The sequence below is a fragment of the Salvelinus alpinus genome, chromosome 8, assembly GCF_045679555.1.
Source record: "Salvelinus alpinus chromosome 8, SLU_Salpinus.1, whole genome shotgun sequence".
Lineage (NCBI taxonomy): Eukaryota > Metazoa > Chordata > Actinopteri > Salmoniformes > Salmonidae > Salvelinus > Salvelinus alpinus.
In genome coordinates this window covers 78,461,107-78,477,994 of record NC_092093.1, presented here as the reverse complement: position 1 = coordinate 78,477,994, position 16,888 = coordinate 78,461,107, and the positions used below count along the sequence as shown (strand labels likewise).

At 45.7% G+C, this 16,888-nt stretch overlaps 1 protein-coding gene across 20 annotated transcripts in view; it reads right to left on the bottom strand.

Annotated features, from left to right (window-relative positions):
• svila (supervillin a) overlaps positions 1–16,888 on the bottom strand; it is a 136,646-nt gene that overhangs the window by 13,422 nt on the left and 106,336 nt on the right. For 11 of the 20 annotated variants that reach the window (XM_071415176.1, XM_071415175.1, XM_071415177.1 and 8 more), the window contains 12 exons: positions 16,716–16,805; positions 13,903–14,485; positions 12,744–12,972; positions 9,206–9,335; positions 7,016–7,066; positions 6,272–6,349; positions 5,424–5,522; positions 4,289–4,454; positions 3,774–3,869; positions 2,651–2,737; positions 2,226–2,409; positions 1,843–2,015 (listed from right to left, as the gene is read on the bottom strand). In XM_071415176.1, coding sequence (XP_071271277.1) covers positions 1,843–2,015; positions 2,226–2,409; positions 2,651–2,737; positions 3,774–3,869; positions 4,289–4,454; positions 5,424–5,522; positions 6,272–6,349; positions 7,016–7,066; positions 9,206–9,335; positions 12,744–12,972; positions 13,903–14,485; positions 16,716–16,805 — 1,966 coding nt within the window. The remainder of the gene's footprint in view (positions 1–1,842; positions 2,016–2,225; positions 2,410–2,650; positions 2,738–3,773; positions 3,870–4,288; positions 4,455–5,423; positions 5,523–6,271; positions 6,350–7,015; positions 7,067–9,205; positions 9,336–12,743; positions 12,973–13,902; positions 14,486–16,715; positions 16,806–16,888) is intronic. The other 9 variants (XM_071415173.1, XM_071415181.1, XM_071415182.1 and 6 more) reach the window with 6 other exon arrangements.

The window sequence follows — 16,888 nt, the reverse complement described above, 5'->3', positions numbered from 1 at the left end:
ACTACACAGGAGGATCTTGTCAATGATCTCAAGGCAGCTGGGACCATAGTCACCAAGAAAACAATTGGTAACACACTACGCCGTGAAGGACTGAAATCCTGCAGCGCCCGCAAGGTCCCCCTGCTCAAGAAAGCACATATACATGCCCGTCTGAAGTTTGCCAATGAACATCTGAATGATTCAGAGGACAACTGGGTGAACGTGTTGTGGTCAGATGAGACCAAAATGGAGTTCTTTGGCATCAACTCAACTTGCCGTGTTTGGAGGAGGAGGAATGCTGCCTATGACCCCAAGAAACCATCCCCACCGTCAAACATGGAGGTGGAAACATTATGCTTTGGGGGTGTTTTTCTGCTAAGGGGACAGGACAACTTCACAGCATCAAAGGGACGATGGACGGGGCCATGTACCGTCAAATCTTGGGTGAAAACCTCCTTCCTTCAGCCAGGGTATTGAAAATGGGTCGTGGATGGGTATTCCAGCATGACAATGACCCAAAACACACGGCCAAGGCAACAAAGGAGTGGCTCAAGAAAAAGCACATTAAGGTCCTGGAGTGGCCTAGCCAGTCTCCAGACCTTAATCCCATAGAAAATCTGTGGAGGGAGCTGAAGGTTCGAGTTGCCAAACGTCAGCCTCGAAACCTTAATGACTTGAAGAAGATCTGCAAAGAGGAGTGGGACAAAATCCCTCCTGAGATGTGTGCAAACCTGGTGGCCAACTACAAGAAACATCTGACCTCTGTGATTGCCAACAAGGGTTTTGCCACCAAGTACTAAGTCATGTTTTGCAGAGGGGTCAAATACTTATTTCCCTCATTAAAATGCAAATCAATTTATAACATTTTTGACATGCGTTTTTCTGGATTTTTTTGTTGATATTCTGTCTCTCACTGTTCAAATAAACCTACCATTAAAATTACAGACTGATCATTTCATTGTCAGTGGGCAAACGAACAAAATCAGCAGGGGATCAAATACTTTTTTCCCTCACTGTACATACTAAAATGTAATGAGATTAAAGGCAACACAATACTCTCGACCCTGAAATACAAGAGTGTTCCTAGCGTTATTAGAACAACCCCCAGAACCTTTCAGGGCCACCGGTCTCATGGAGTGTTTTTATTATTCTCCTAAGAGACGGGAAGAGGAAGTTGCGAGTAACGCGTCTTTCAGTTTGTAGCTTTAGTGACGCTGTTATCCCCGACACAGCCCGCTGCAGAGGTTACCCTACTCACAATGGTAGAAAAACAACAGTGAACTCTTGAGGATTGCTTTGAACAATACCAGGAAACAAGGCTGCGTACCGAGGCAAGGCTGCGTACCAAATGTCTATGGGCCCTGGTCAAACGTAGTGCACTACGTAGGGAATAGGGTGCCATTTGGGATGCAGAGACAATGCGTTTAAATGTAGATCCCTTTTTACAGCTTTTACGCCTGCTATCCCAGGATTCATTGTGTTGAACTTATTTATAGAACAGAACTACAAGGCCTGATTTGAATCAGTTTAAGCAGTGTAGTTTAGGGAGGAGTTACGAATATAAACATTGAAAGTGTGCTCTGGAGAGCTGGCTGTCGTGGGACGTACAGGAGAACACTTTCCCATAGTGCTGTTGTGGTTGTGATAACGTGAGTGTCAGTCACGCATATTGTAGAACAGCCTCCCATAGCACTACAAAGTCCACAAGCCACCTCTGCATAGCCTGGTTTTAACTTCATTTACAACCGAAACGCCAGGCTTCTTTTTTTCTCATCTTCACAGACAGCTGAACCTCTTGCCAACCCTGCTCTCATTCCAGGACCACTAGCATGACCTAGGCTACGGGTTGTTGTGCTGACTCACTCTTCTCCTCCTTCATCCTCTTGCTCTCCAGCAGGCCGATGTTGAGTCTCTGCTCCGTGTACTCTTGTCTGATGTCGTCTCTGGCCGCCAGCATCTTCAGAGGGTTCCTGGACGACTGAACGTTGCGCACCGGACGCACGGACCGCTTGTGTTGCACCATGGCGGAGGTCAGCCTAGGGAGGGGAAAGAAGAGCGGTCAGAGTTCAACAGGAAGCAGGTGCCGGGTTTTTACAGTGTTGACTCAACCCTGACCTCTGCACTGTGTGTGTGTGTGTGTGTGTGTGTGTGTGTGTGTGTGTGTGTGTGTGTGTGTGTGTGTGTGTGTGTGTGTGTGTGTGTGTGTGTGTGTGTGTGTGTGTGAGCGCGCGCACGGGCGTGCTTACTTGGGCATCTGTGTACCACCGAAAATGTCGTCAAAGTCATCGTTGATGTCCACCTTGCTGTTCATGTTCAGGGGCATCTCAGCCACTTGGCGGTAGAACTTATCAAACATCTCATCATCCAAGTTCATGACCTCTTTGACCGTCTTCTCCGTCACCGTGATGGTGGACTCCCGCAGGCCGCCCACTGACAGGGACAACACGGAAGACGGGTTATCTAAGGCCTCAAAAGAGAGCCAGTCGGTGCCAATTCGTGCTTCTCCCCCTTGGCCCTAACTCTTCCATGTTTGCAGATCTGAAGGGTCTGGATAGGTATGAGCAATGTAGAGGTGGAGCTTCCGCCATATTGCTTCCACCTTACAGATCTGCAAACATCACAGGGTTAGGGTCAAGGGGGAGGGGCGCGTATACTAGAACAAGACACTGACCTTTACTGTTCAACCTGCCCAGGAAAGACTCCAGCTTATCCAACTTCCTGTCTGACTCCAGGTTCATGTCCGGTTTTGCCTCGATCTCTGCAAAGCAACATAATAGCAGAGTGACAGATGTCTACACTTAGGCACTGTCCTAAATGGCACCCTATTCCCTACATAGTGCACAACCTTTGACCAGAGTGTGCATTTAAATGAATTTAAAAGAGATCCATCCATAGAAAAATGTCAATCACAAGCACCAGAAATGTGTCAACCTGGAAGTGTGTGTGTGTTGATTGCAATGAAGTTGAAATTTAACTCTCTCGTGCATAAATGCTTTTCAGTTAGTGAGGACAACCAAACACTATCCCATGGTTTACATTCTATTAGACATTGGTTGCCAGACAGAATTACAACGATCACAGTCACACCAATAATTACTGTCGCTATAGTGATTACACGTGCCGTTTAGAAGATGTACCATGTATACAACAAAAGCAGCACAACAGCAAAACCATTTTGAAAACACCTTCAGTATCAGATATTTCCTTCATTTCTCATAAAAGGAAAATAAAGATGACTGATTATAACCAGCTGTCAACATCGGAAAAATGATTACGTTCTGTAGGTCAGTCCTACGTTAATTGGTACATACAGTAATTTTGTAGTGATGGGATAAAGTTAAGTGCTATTGACTTTTCAATAACACGGATGGGATAAACAAGACTTCTACAGATTTCGTTCATGGTGTTTACATTGGGACGGCATGTGTCTAATGACAGTTAAGGACACAACCCAGTCACAACCGTTTACCCCAAACGACACAACCCAGTCACAACCGTTTACCCCACACAACAAGGTGACTCAGACCCTCCATGTCATGACTAGGGCCTAGTAAATGAATAAGGTGAGGCCTCACATGACGGCGAAAGAGAGACACAGCAGAGAGGAGAGAGAGGTTCTTGCAGAATTATGATTTTATCCCCTTCTCACTGTGAACTCGTTCAGTCCTCCTCAAGAGTTTAAACGCTTGGACTGGTCTAATAAACATGCTAAACTATCTATCTTCACCAATCCGATGCTTTTAAATTAATCAGGACAAGTGAACGAGTGCACAGAGCCACATTGGGCTACTGACCTTCTAGAGGCTTGGAGATGGCAGGAGCGGTGTTCTTGGGTTTGGAGAGGAGAGACATGACAGGGCTGTTGATGAGAGCTGAAGGAGAAGCCAGACCTGAAACAGACACATAATATAAACGGGATGTTCCACTACGTGAAACAACAGACGTAAATGAGGGCGTGACTGTGGACAGGAAATACGTCTGTCTGACGGGTACCGCACCTAATGTAGGTCATACTGCTAATTGGATTATAGGGGGTCCATTAAAGAACTTCCTGCACGAGTGAAAAAAATAAGAAAATTCAAAAAAATAAAATGGTCATACAGTATACACCGGATAGGTGCAGTGAAATGTGTTTTACAACTGCCTGAGTGAAAAAAGCAACTGCAGGATTATATGGAATGGGTGTAACAGAAGTGGGAATTGACACCGTAGACCACTTTCTATCTACTGACTATACAAACCCTAGCTCTGTGGATGCGTGATCGTATGCACGCACGCGTGTCTCATACAGCATTAGATGAACCCTGACCTTTCTTGACCATGCGTGCGGCCACGGTGAACTGCGTGGAGTCGTTGGCAGCCCCGAGGCCCTTGGACTTCCAGGCCTCCTCTCGGGCCACGATCAGCTGCTTCCTCTCCAGGATAGACATGTCTATACGGCGGCTCTGGGTCTCCTCTCCTCCACCCATCCTCTGCTAGGAGAACACACGGGGTTAGGGGGAACCGGGGTGTATTCAGTGATGTGAAGCACTGGTTGTGTCCCAAATGGCTCCCTATTGTGCACTACTATTGATGGACCCTGGTCTAAAGTAGTGCACTATAAAGGGAATAGGGTGCCATTCAGTGAGGTGAAATGTTCAGAACTTTGAAGATGGTACGACACCACAACCCCACAGATATTACTAACTAATAGATCATCTCCATTCCACTAACTGTAGCAAACCACTGAACAACATCAAACAACCCCCTTGGCTCAGAGTGGCCGACATACTCACATGCCTCCGCATTAAAATAAATGCCCGGTGTCTACAATCGCAGATCCACAGGCTACCCTTTAGAAAACGGCCTTCACCATCACATGAATGGACCGGTTTGACAGAGAGAAGTGAGAGAATGTAGATAGTGGATGGACGGCATGAATGCACAATACTCATTTACAGTTCATCTCCTGTAGGAGAACCCAATCACCACAGAAGCAGAACATGGGAGTTGGAAGACGTCACGACCAGCACAACAAAGAGTCACAGGCATGTCGAGCACACACACATTTTCACCTGTTAGAATTGTTTTTCAACCACACAAATGCTAACATCCGCAAAAAGATAATTTACCATATGTACACACACACACACACACACACACACACCCTCAAACAAGGGTCCCCTAGACACCAATATTCTGTAGCCAACATCCAAGTTCTGTATCTGTCCATACACTAGACCTACTGTATGTGTGACCGTGCACAGCAGTCCTTTGCGTATGACCGCAGGTCTACCTGCGAGTGTGTGGTTGCGTCAGAAATAGCACCCTATTCCCTACATAGTGCACTACTTTTAACCAGGGCACCTCACTCTGGTCAAAAGCAGTGCACTACATAGGGAATAAGGTTGCCATTTGGGATGTAGCCTGTGACTGTTGACTACTGGAGTGGGTGAATGTGTCACCTTCCGTCTCCAGGGGTGCCTCTCATCCCTAGCCATAGAGGGACTGGTCACTGTGGACGTGGGGGGGCTGAAGATGCTCGAGGTGGGGGGGCTGGTAGCCTTCATGTGACCGGGAAGATGGGTGATGGGAGGAGGAAAGGAAAAACAGAGGAAGGAAAGAAGAAGGGGTGAAATGAGAGGAAAGAGTGGAGGACAGAGGATGCAGACAAAAAAAAAAGAGCTAGCCAGAAGCCTAGCCAAAAGGTGTGACATTTAATTTCGCCATCACCATGAAGCGTCAAAGCTATGAAGCGTCAACATCCCTACGCCGCCTCCAGAAGCATGGCTGGCACTCTAGGAGTAAGAACAACTCTGGAGAGTCCTAGAACTTCAGGGTAGCGGATTTAACAGGAGCGTTGGAGCAGAAAACAGACCGAGGCATTTTCTGGGAGAGTATACAGTGGATATCTTTCTATTTATTTATTTTATTTCTCCGTTATTTTACCAGGTAAGTTGACTGAGAACACGTTCTCATTTACAGCAACGACCTGGGGAATAGTTACAGGGGAGAGGAACGGGGATGAATGAGCCAACTGTAAACTGGGGATTATTGTGAATATAGTGAACATGCGTTCATAAAGTAGATGAGCTCACCATGGTAAGACACTGTATGCCTACAGACGCATCATGATCTTTGGTATAGATACTTGGTAATAAGCACGTTATCGCGAACTAACACTAACTGCATAAAGCATAAAGGCTTTAACAGCTTAAAAAAATAACAAAAACAGCTCAGACCAGCAGGCAGCTAGGTTGGCTATGCAAGCAGGTACAGTATGAAGGCCATTACACCGGATGCATGGTCTCACCTGGCTGTACTGATCGACACTTAGATCACCGTCAGGGAGATCAGGAGGAGGAGAGAAAGGGGTGGAAAAGACCGGCTCCTATTGAGGGAGGGCCAGGGAAGACAGACAGGTTCCCACAGATGGACAGAAAGGACATAATCAACAACAGAGGGTAATAAACAGCAGATGGGAAAAACAGTGATACCGCCAACCTTGTGTTTTACAGATGTGTAATTTGACAGTGGTTTGTAAAATGGGAATCGCCGTCATAGCTTGCACGCACACCTTCATCCAACACATTCAACGTCACGCAGTTTATACATTTGGGTTTAATGGCTGTATGGACAGGGAATACGAGCTGGTGAATTGGTTTCAGCATCAATCCACAATGAAATCACCACTCCACACACACGATGAGACAGCCTTGAGACTTGAAGCTACAGCATCAACCACAGTTAACACGACACCTGATGAGCGGCAGGACTGAATTAGAGAAGGCCACTCACACCACGGTATTAAATAGAAAAACTGATAGGGGAAATTTCCCCAAATTCCCAGGGTTTCAAGTAATCCCAGTTGGAAGATTCCCGGATTCAGGCGGGAATAAGCAGGAACCCCAGGAATCCTCCAAACCGGGATTTCAGGAAAAGCTGAGAACTTTGAGAAGTTACCGGAACGTTGCAACCCTTCACCCGTAAAGCACCACTAGTAGTGTATAACACGCCAGGGTGTGTGTTAGTGGGGAACCTCACACACCGGTCTTACCCAGAGCTGATCAGACACAGCCAACTCATCGATCATCATCATCCCTTCCTCCTATAGAAACACAGCAGGGAGAAAAAAAGGACAAGTGTTCTTTCCTGAGGACTAGGTTGTCATCCGCATGGCTGACCCAGAACGTCAATCGCTCTCCCTCACCCTCTAAAACTGTCGCTGATATTTGGATTACTGAGAGGTTGAATTTGAAATGCAAACTATATTCCAGCAGGTGTCATTCAAACAAAGTTTGTAGGATCAACACTTTTTTCTCACTTTCAGTCCCTGAAGTTGCTTTTTTTAGCTGTACTTTTAAGCATTTTAAAGCAGTGACTCAGTGGAGCTCAAACTCTTAATAAGCATGGACCAATGACATCCCAGATTATAATCTCATAAAGGGGTTGTTTTTCCCTAATCTCTCCAATTCCTACTGTACTGTAGGCTACAGTACATCTCTTTTGATGTCGGAAGTGAGGTGGTCTTGATTGAGCTCACTGGCCAGGCTGAACGGGAGGATAAAACCATTTTTAAAAAAGAAATAAAAGAGCGAAAACAATAACATCCATCCTTCCTCTTGATTTCCTTTGAAGCCCTGAGCCTGGCCTGTTTTAGTTGATTCACTACTCGTTTCACTTCTATGCTTTGGTCTCAACTTTATACATTTAGTTTCGTCAGTGTTCTTAGTTCAATCTACAGAGGTAAAAGTTCAGGGTGGTTAACCAATGACGCATCTCAGAGTAAGAGAGCTAATCTAGGGTCAGGCCCCCCCCTGTCTATGTAATCTTATTCATTGTAATTTAAAAGGGAAAACTGATCCTACATCAAAACACTTCTACTTTGAGATACTTTATGAATACGGACGCAGGCATTAAAAACCTTTTGGTTTCATAATTATTATTATTTTTTTTAAATATCCTTTAAGGGCGTAATGATTTGACAAGAGCAGTGTGCATTTTTTCTGGTCTAGTGTCGTCGCATGTGGAAAACCGGGAAATATTTTCATTCAGTTATAGTCAATAAACACTCGTGTTACGACAAAGCTGAAAAAACATGGATTGGTGAGCCAAAACATGGTTTGTCTGCTTGCATGGACGGAAAGGGGATAGATAAGGTTGTGAATAGTTCTAAAAAGAGAGGTATGTGGAAAAATCACCAACCCCCACCCTTTAAATAATCTCACACATAACATAACTACAGTGCACATGCAGAGATTGAAATAGAGGTTTATTTTAGATGAAAAAAAGACATGCAAACATAAGGAAAGACAAATAGACAGAATAGGAGAAGTTCTATAGAACATGCATTGATTATAGTAGGCTAAAGACGAGACACACATGCAGGTCTGAAAGAAAACAGTAGACAAATTAAAGGTTGAAATGACAGAATTCGATTCATAGCCTCGTGTTTGCCAAATATAAATGTGCCAAACTAGAAAGCACATGTCTGTCATATCAATGAATACATTTCCTGATATTGCACAGGAAGTTCTCTTGGCTAGAAAACCTGATTTAGGGAAACTATACCAACCTTACATGTATAATCTGGTCTTCTAAGTACTACATTTACTTGGAAACAACCGTACAATGTCTTCAGAATACACACGGTGACCTAGCAACTTAGGTGTTAATACAGTACTACATATACTATACCTGAGTAATCACCAATGACTATCATATTTGAGTGTAAGTGCAGTTGAAGATATGAAAGGCAGTTCTGGTACAATAAATTGCCTCGGGAAGCTCATCAGTGTCATAAGTAGCATGCTTTATAAGTGAAAGGACAGACACACATACACAACACCTCTGTTTAGAGACACCCACAGCTGTGACTTAATATCCATTTACAACAAGTTCATATTGAACTAATCATTCCACTTTATTTATGGTTCATTGAAACAAATGAAAAGGTGTCTGAAGGCGATAAGGGAAGGAAGCAACAAACTCTGCACATAGGATTCATTCATTTAGGCAAGTGTTTTTACAATTTGCCCTTTTGGATTCACTTGATTAGAAAAGCAGGCAACAAATTAAGGTCTGTGATTTCCCCAAAACGATGGCTGAAAAACAGCCTGTTTGATTTGTTTTTAATCGCATCAGTGTCAGCCAAAAGGCTAAGCATGTGTAAAGTCTCTAGTAGAGGTATAGCTGTCTGACTGGATGTGTGGATAAAGGACAGCATATACAGTAGTAGTCAGGTTACCTTCTTGAAGCTCTGCTCCACCTCCCATAGCTGAGCGTGGCATTCTGACACGGCCACCTTCACCACGTCCTGCTTCTTATTAATCCTGTTCCTCCAGTCCTCCTCGCCACTCTTCTTCAATAGGGCCAGCCTGAGAGAGAGACAGCATGTTAATATTGTACATCTCCAAAGTAAGCTTTGGCAATATGTACATTGTTACGTCATGCCAATAAAGCAAATATAATTGACAGACAGACAGAGACATACAGACAGAGAGACAGAGCCACACACACAGACAGAGCGCCACACACACACACACACACAGACAGACAGAGCCACACACACACACACACACACACACACACAGACAGACAGACAGACAGAGCCACAGACAGAGCCATCAGTTTTGGTTCTGCCCGGGGACCATGGTTGTGCAACACACAAAAGACAGGTTACACAGCATGCAGTGGATCCTTTGACCCAGCTGTCCAGTAAAGGTCAACTGGAGAAATGACAACAGGCTGTGTGAGAGCTGAACTCTGCCTCATGGAGGGATGGATGGTAGAGTTGTAGGTCGCCATATATGCCCCTATGGTCTCTGCTTAGTCATACATCTCCAGTCCAGAACATCTCCTTAGCCTAGACCAAGCCAGTCACTCTACAAACTAGGTCCATTATTTAGAATGAAGAATCTCAACAAGGAGCCAATCAGAGAGCGTGGATGCTCTGACACCATGTTTGGGCCCATAAAGCTCTGGTCACAATGTGTGCACTACATAAGGAATAGGGTGCCATTTTGGGCGCAGAGACAGAGGGATGCTGAGGCTAACCAGAGCAGGTCACACTGCAGGCTCACTGTCAGCCTCAGTCTGGACTATAGCTAAACACACTGATGACACCAACAGCACAGTCGGGCTAAAGCACACTTACTAGTGTCTGTCATGCTGAAATAAGAGTCGGGAGTCTGCTGCCAATGTCTGATTTAGTTTCACGTCAAATGTCCGAGCAGAAGGACCCTGAGGATAACGTTGTTATTATGGCCATCAAAATAGTCGAATGTACCACTGGCAATGGCTAGCATATGTACCCGAATGGAGGTATTAAATAGACTTGAGGTAGAAATACTATATTCAGGTAAATCAAATCAACAAACAGGCACATACTGTAACTTCTATATATACACACTGAATTGACACGGACAAGACAGATCTATATCTCACTGTTAGTTGAATCACAGATAAATCCAGATCAAGGCCACAGTGAGTACGTTTACACGCACAGTAACCATTCAATATTTAACCGGATTATGGCAGTAGGCAGATTATGCAAGAGTTACGTAAAACACCTTCCTCTGCTCATCTTAAATCGGCTTACGGTAAAAATCCAAGTGAATTTACGCCAATTAAAACACCTGGTTTTCTGAGCACTCTCTCGAATGATTAGGACATGCAAACACCTCAATGGGCGTTCCAGCGGTGTATTTGATGTGTGTATGAGTCAGCACCAGCCGAGTGAGCCGCCCTCCTTTAGCGCGAATGAAGTGAGTTCGGAAAAACAACGTTGTTTTACATACAAACGTTATATGTCCGAACTCCGAATCCAATATGCCTCCCAGAAATAACATGTTCGCTGTAGTAGAATGTTTATTTTGAATTGACGATTTTCCACGTTTATCAGAGTGCCATCAGGTAGCCTGATTTCAGATGTGTCCACGGAAACAGGATTATTAGGGACATCGTTATTCTTGCAATGTAAACGTTTTAATTAAATTACTATATTAAATCTGACTAGCCACAACAATCGCATTATTGTGTGCATGTAACCATACTCATAGTCAGTCCCAAAGACTCAGACCGAAGAGCAGCAGCGGTTATCTCCAGCTTCAGACTATATGTAATGGCGAGGGCAGAGGGCGCTTTCTAGGAGACTCCGGTAAAATTGGGTGGACTATGAAGGGGACGCATTCCTCGTAGGAGACAGGCATAGTGGTCCTAAAGCCTGGGGCACTGGCGCCCTCTGCTCACAAACACTGCTCTGTGTCCAACCATGAGTGGACGTCCTGTTTTTGGGGGACTGATCAGAGAATGACGTCTGTAGAAATGGATAGGGGCACAGAGAGACATCTGCAGCTGTAGCTGAGAAGAAGTGCCGACCAACCAAACCACTGGGCACGCGTGCGCACACACACGACCTTGTTGAGGCAAGAGGTTCCCCAAACCGCTAAAGAATGTGACGCGATGTGAGGCCAATGATAGATCCTTCATGCACTTCATGGAGGATTCAAAAGGACGCACACTCAACTTTGCAGATAGTTCTGAATAGAGGTGGATTTACACACACACACACACACTTTGGAAGTCATTGGAAGCACATGTTATTCCATTATGTCATCAATCAATTTAAAAGCCAATCCTAGCCTGGTGGGTTAACTAACAGCAACCACTCAATGGCCAGCTTGTTGACCAAACTGACACAAACTGACTGAAACAAGCTTATGTAATTACTTGATTGGATGTGTGAAACCACTGGTCTGTAATACTGTTGTATTGGAAACATTCCAATTCCCTAAAGTAGATTTAAATTAATACATCCACAGTCGGCATTCCCCAATTCCTCCAGAACATGACAAAACAACAACTGGCACCGACTACAAGACAGCTACAGTAGTTCATAAAGAGACCAGCCATCTAGATCCACTTCTGAAAATGCTTTTCTGAATAACTGAAGTCAATGGAAACGCCTCTGTATATTGCTTAGCGATAGACCTAGTTCTAGAGGATGACGGTACATTTCGCGGAGACCGAATCTCGTCGATGAGGTTAAGAGACCTATTACGACAGAGATGACAGTAGAGCTAAATTCAAATCCAATTCAAACTCAATTTCTGCTGCCACTAATAATATCCCTCCGTAGAGGTGGCTAGCTACCGTGGCTATAGCAGGTTGATTTGCAGCAGCAGCGACAGGAGACAAGCTCACTTTCTCCCTCTAAAAGAGACTAGAGGAATGGGGTTTGTTAGTTAGAGCATCTCTCTCTCCATCTTTTTCTCTCGCCGACCTTCCTCCTGGGGTGCTCGGCACCAACCAACCAGCCAACCTAACGCCCAAAATAGATTCCTTGAACTCACGTCAAAACGAACCCAACGGTCCCTTGCTTGCTCTCGCTCTCTTTCCTTCCACCTCATTTGCAACCTACATTCCACAGTGAGAGTCAAGGTGAGGCTCTCACTCTCACCATCTCTCAAAATCAAAAATCAGTCTTTTACAGTCCTCAGAACAAACGCCGATACAAGTTGACAAGCATGAACACACCGACTGAGTCACGAGTGTCAATATCCAACACAAGTCAACAACTCAAAACAAAAATGAATCACAGCATTCACAAAAACGACACAGCCCGTTCAGACAATGATGTAATTTGCTCTCACATGTGTACACAAAGAATGAGCAAAGTTGCCTCGCCAATAAGAATTACCCAAACAAGCTGCACGGAGACGACTACTGCCTAGAGGCTTTGCCTGGTCAACCCAGGGTTTCTTTGATGAGAAAGAGGGGCTCACCTGTCTTTGATGGACATCTGTCTAGCTGACATGGCTTCGGAGAGCTCCATGTCCTCCTGCTCCGACTGGACCAGGCTGTGTGTGTGTCCCAGACCACTGCTGCGGTCCGTGTGCGTGTCCGCTCCGCCCAGCTCCTGAGACAGCTGTGTGTGTGGAGTGAGAGACACACTCCTTAGTGGCCCTGCTGCTACTGCTGTTCTCAGCGATGACACGCTGGGCTCCGGCAGGTCTGCACACACACACACACACACACACAAAGGCATTAGGAGAGCTCCAAGCACAATCAATAACCAGCAGGGAGAGCAAAAGCCACATCAAACACACAATCATGTTGACATGAACGCACGCACACACACCAAATCCACACTCACTTATCAAGAAGCGGCTGATGAAAAGCGGCCACTAAGTGTTAAAAGCCTCAGCCTAGTTTCTCCTCTAGTTGTGTGAACACTAACAGAGAGCCTCCCTCTACAGAAGCCACAACGTAACACAGTCCACTAACCAGTAAGTGTTCCTCTCTCTCTTCAGCTAGTTCTCCCTCTGTGGCCCCCTGGACACTACTAGCCCTCCTCTCCCCGTCTTTCTCTCTATGCCTCTCTGCATCTAGCAACTGGCCTCTCCCTCCCTCTGTCTGTCTGTCTTGACATATTTCTTCTGACTGGTCCGTGCCCTAGCACACTGGGGGACAAGTCAAACGCTGATGCAGACTGATGAGACAAACAGGGGCGAGCCAGCTAGCATCCACCCACTGTCAAATAAGGGAAAGCTTGAAGGGAAACCACAGCCAGTGTGTGTGAACATAATTTACAGACAACAGGAAATGTTTTTTTTTTAACGAGAGATCAAGCCTCTGGTACGTGAAGTGTGGTAGTATTAGCTATGTTGACATATGAGTAGTGTAGATGGATTTACTATACAACAGGAGCATAGAAGTGGGTGCACCAAGACACAGACAGCTAACATGATCTGTCGGATGACCGGAATGGGAAATTAATTCATAAGACTCACACACACCGATGATCACTCATGAGGAGAGAAAGAATTTCTAAGAATTTGAAGTGGATTTTTAAAAAGTATGAGTGAACAAGAGGCAAAGTGAAAGAAACAGAAAAGACATCCTTCCTACGGTCAGGCTTGTTCCCCTAGAGACTTATCTTACCAGTGCTGATGACCTTTGACCCAAGTCTGTCTGGGTCCTGCAGTTCTTGTGATAACGGTCTTAGATAGCCCCTCTGCTCCTGGTGCAGTCTCTGGTCCTGGCTCTCTGATCTCATCAACGAGCACTGGGGCTCCACACCCTCACCTCTCCTGGCTACACGCTGCACCTCCTCCCACTCCGTCTCCCCAGACCAGGCCGGAGGCTGGGACAGGGGAGCCTGTCTGACAACTCCCTCTGGAGAGGGCAGCTTCCTCTTCCCTCCTCCCAGACCGTGCTCCTCTTCTTGGGGGAGGACTGTGGTCGTGTCAGCCTGGTGGCTTTGGAGATCCAGAGAGGCCTGGTGGTGGGGGCCGGGCACAGACTTCCAGACGGCACTGAAGGGTTCTGTGATCTGGGTGGGAGGACTGGTGTGGCGGGGGATGGAGCTCTCGTAGTACCCAGGGTTGGGTGCAGCGAGAGCGGCCTCGGCAGGGCTACCCCCGCAATCCCTGGCCAGGTGGATGTCCCCTGCGTGGTCTGTGGAGACCGTGGCCCCAGGTCTGAGAGCTGATGAGAGCTGGTCGAACCTGGCTCCGGCTTGGATCTGTGTGGAGGGAAAAGAGGAGAGGGAGCGAGATAACAGAGAGAGCGAGTGATCAAAGAGCAGGGAGAAAGAGGAAAAAAACAAGGTCAGCTGGAGAGGACGAAAGTTCACTCAGCAGAGGCGCTCGTCCACCCGGTAACAGAGGCAGCAAGGCTACCAGACAGACAATGGATCTCTAGATAATCACGCTGACTAATCAGAGTGACTCATTGCACTTCCTGCCCGTGTGGTTCAAAAGAAGTGCAGTCTGGCTAGCCAATCACAGCCCACATCACAAAGCCATGCCCGACCAGTCATGTCGCCCGCCACCCCACCCCCCTGACAACCACAAAGCACAATGAGTCCAGGGTCATATTCACTGGTAACCAAAAAAAAAGCAGACTGAAACAGGGAGTGACCTAAGAACCACTTGTTTTCATTTTTGGTTGCAAAACCTTTTGCTACAGTCTGCACTAATGAACAGAACCCAGATGCAGCCAACATTCTGAAGGGCAGGATGAGTTCAGCCACCCACTCTCGCTCTCTATTCACAGAATCATGCTCCAAGAATAACGCCGAATCAGTATTTTCAAGGACGAGGGGATACTGACGCAATCATCCATTCATTTAGCATTGATCCAGAAATGTCACTTCTCAACTGACATAAATATGATAAAAATCAACAAAAAAATCTGATGTTACTCAAAGCGAACACCTCAAGATGTTCCCTTTTAAGAATAGTCTCATCTTTGTGGTGACATCATTTCCACATCCTGTTGTGGTCTGAAGATGTCCTACACATGAGTAGTATTATGATTATTCAGTGGACAGCATCAAGTTCAAAGACATTCCTCATCTTCTAAGTCAAAGGACAGATTTCACTAATCACTTTTACGATGGACATAAAAACCGGACATAAAAACCCGTTTCCTCCGAGGTAAATCTGCTCAGATTACAACACTACATTTAAGAGACAAGTTTGTTTTGGAGAGGAAAGTAGTTGGACCTCAAAGCTCTGTCTGAACAAGCTGTACTCGTACCTTGAAACCCTTAAAGGAGTGAACAATGATAAAAGGTCCAATGGCCGCCGCTTTTATCGCAATATCAAATCACTACTGAGTACCGTACTGTGATCGTTTCTTTTTCAACATTTTGATTGAAAACAAAGATGGCTTCTTAGCAAGAGATGTTTCTCAAGCAAGTATTTTGCTAGGACTGTCGAATTGGGGAGGGGAAAACTGAAAAACAAGCTGTTACTGGCAGAGGTTTGGAAGTCTTTCTTGATTGGTCTTAGAACTAATTTGCCACGTGGTGATGTCACCAGGCAGGCCAAAACTCCATCCCACCAAAACAGGCTGACATTTCAGGTGATCTTTTCAAACAGCTCTTACACATCATCATTTCCACAATTGAACACTATTATTCCAACCGCATAGTGTGGAGATATATTTAAAACACAGGAAAATCACGTTTTTGACTGCGCTGAACCTTTAAGAGTTACTGTGCTTCAACCCTATAATGTATGGCATACTAACCAGTCCAAGAAATCCATTCATTCGTCGCGCTCTTTCAGCCACAACAACCTTGTTTCTAACACAGTGACTGGTGGGAGATGAACCCTGGCTGACAAATACCTGCATTCAGTCCGTCCCTCCAGTCAGAGAATGAACCAGGGATCAGCCCTTTGTTCTCCACTCCTCCACCACAGAGGGTTCTTTCATGCCAAAGAGCAGCTCAGTGAAATATTGGGAATACGGTGCCATTTGGGACTAAGCCATTCCCAGCCTTCGTCCGCACATCACACAACAATGTCTTCGTCGCAGGCCAATGAAGAACTAGCAGCAGAACCCACGCGTGCGTATTGAAATCGGGTTTTCTTCAAAAGCTTCTAGGGCATGCAATGCCACTGTACTCCACCTTCATATGAAGCAGCCCCAGATTAATCAGAAGAGGATCTACACTCAAAACATTTCTCTAATGAAGCTGACGTTCTAATTTGGGTCAATGCACCAGTTCTGAGTGCAGTGGTTTCAAGAACCACATGAAACGGCCTCATGATAGACTGAAATGGGACGCTTGCGGCTTGCCCAGATAATGCTATTGCATGTTCTATAATTGTTCAACAAATCGACGGCAAGAAGCACACGGACGATGCTGAAGTGTTGCCAAGAGCCAAGCGTAACACCAGTTGCAGGTAAACGCAGAGACACTGGTGAGCCAAAATGGCCGCAGTGCCACGGTAGAGCCTTACTTGTGTAATGTCACTCTGGCCCCGAGGGACTTCTACTGGGCCCTCGTCACACAGCTCCTGTTCATCAAAAGTGTCTGTGTCTGAGGGGTCCTGTTCCAGAGATACATACAGTCTCACACACTTAGGAAAAAGGTGTGCGAGTTCGAGTGAAACATTTCTTTGAAACGATATTA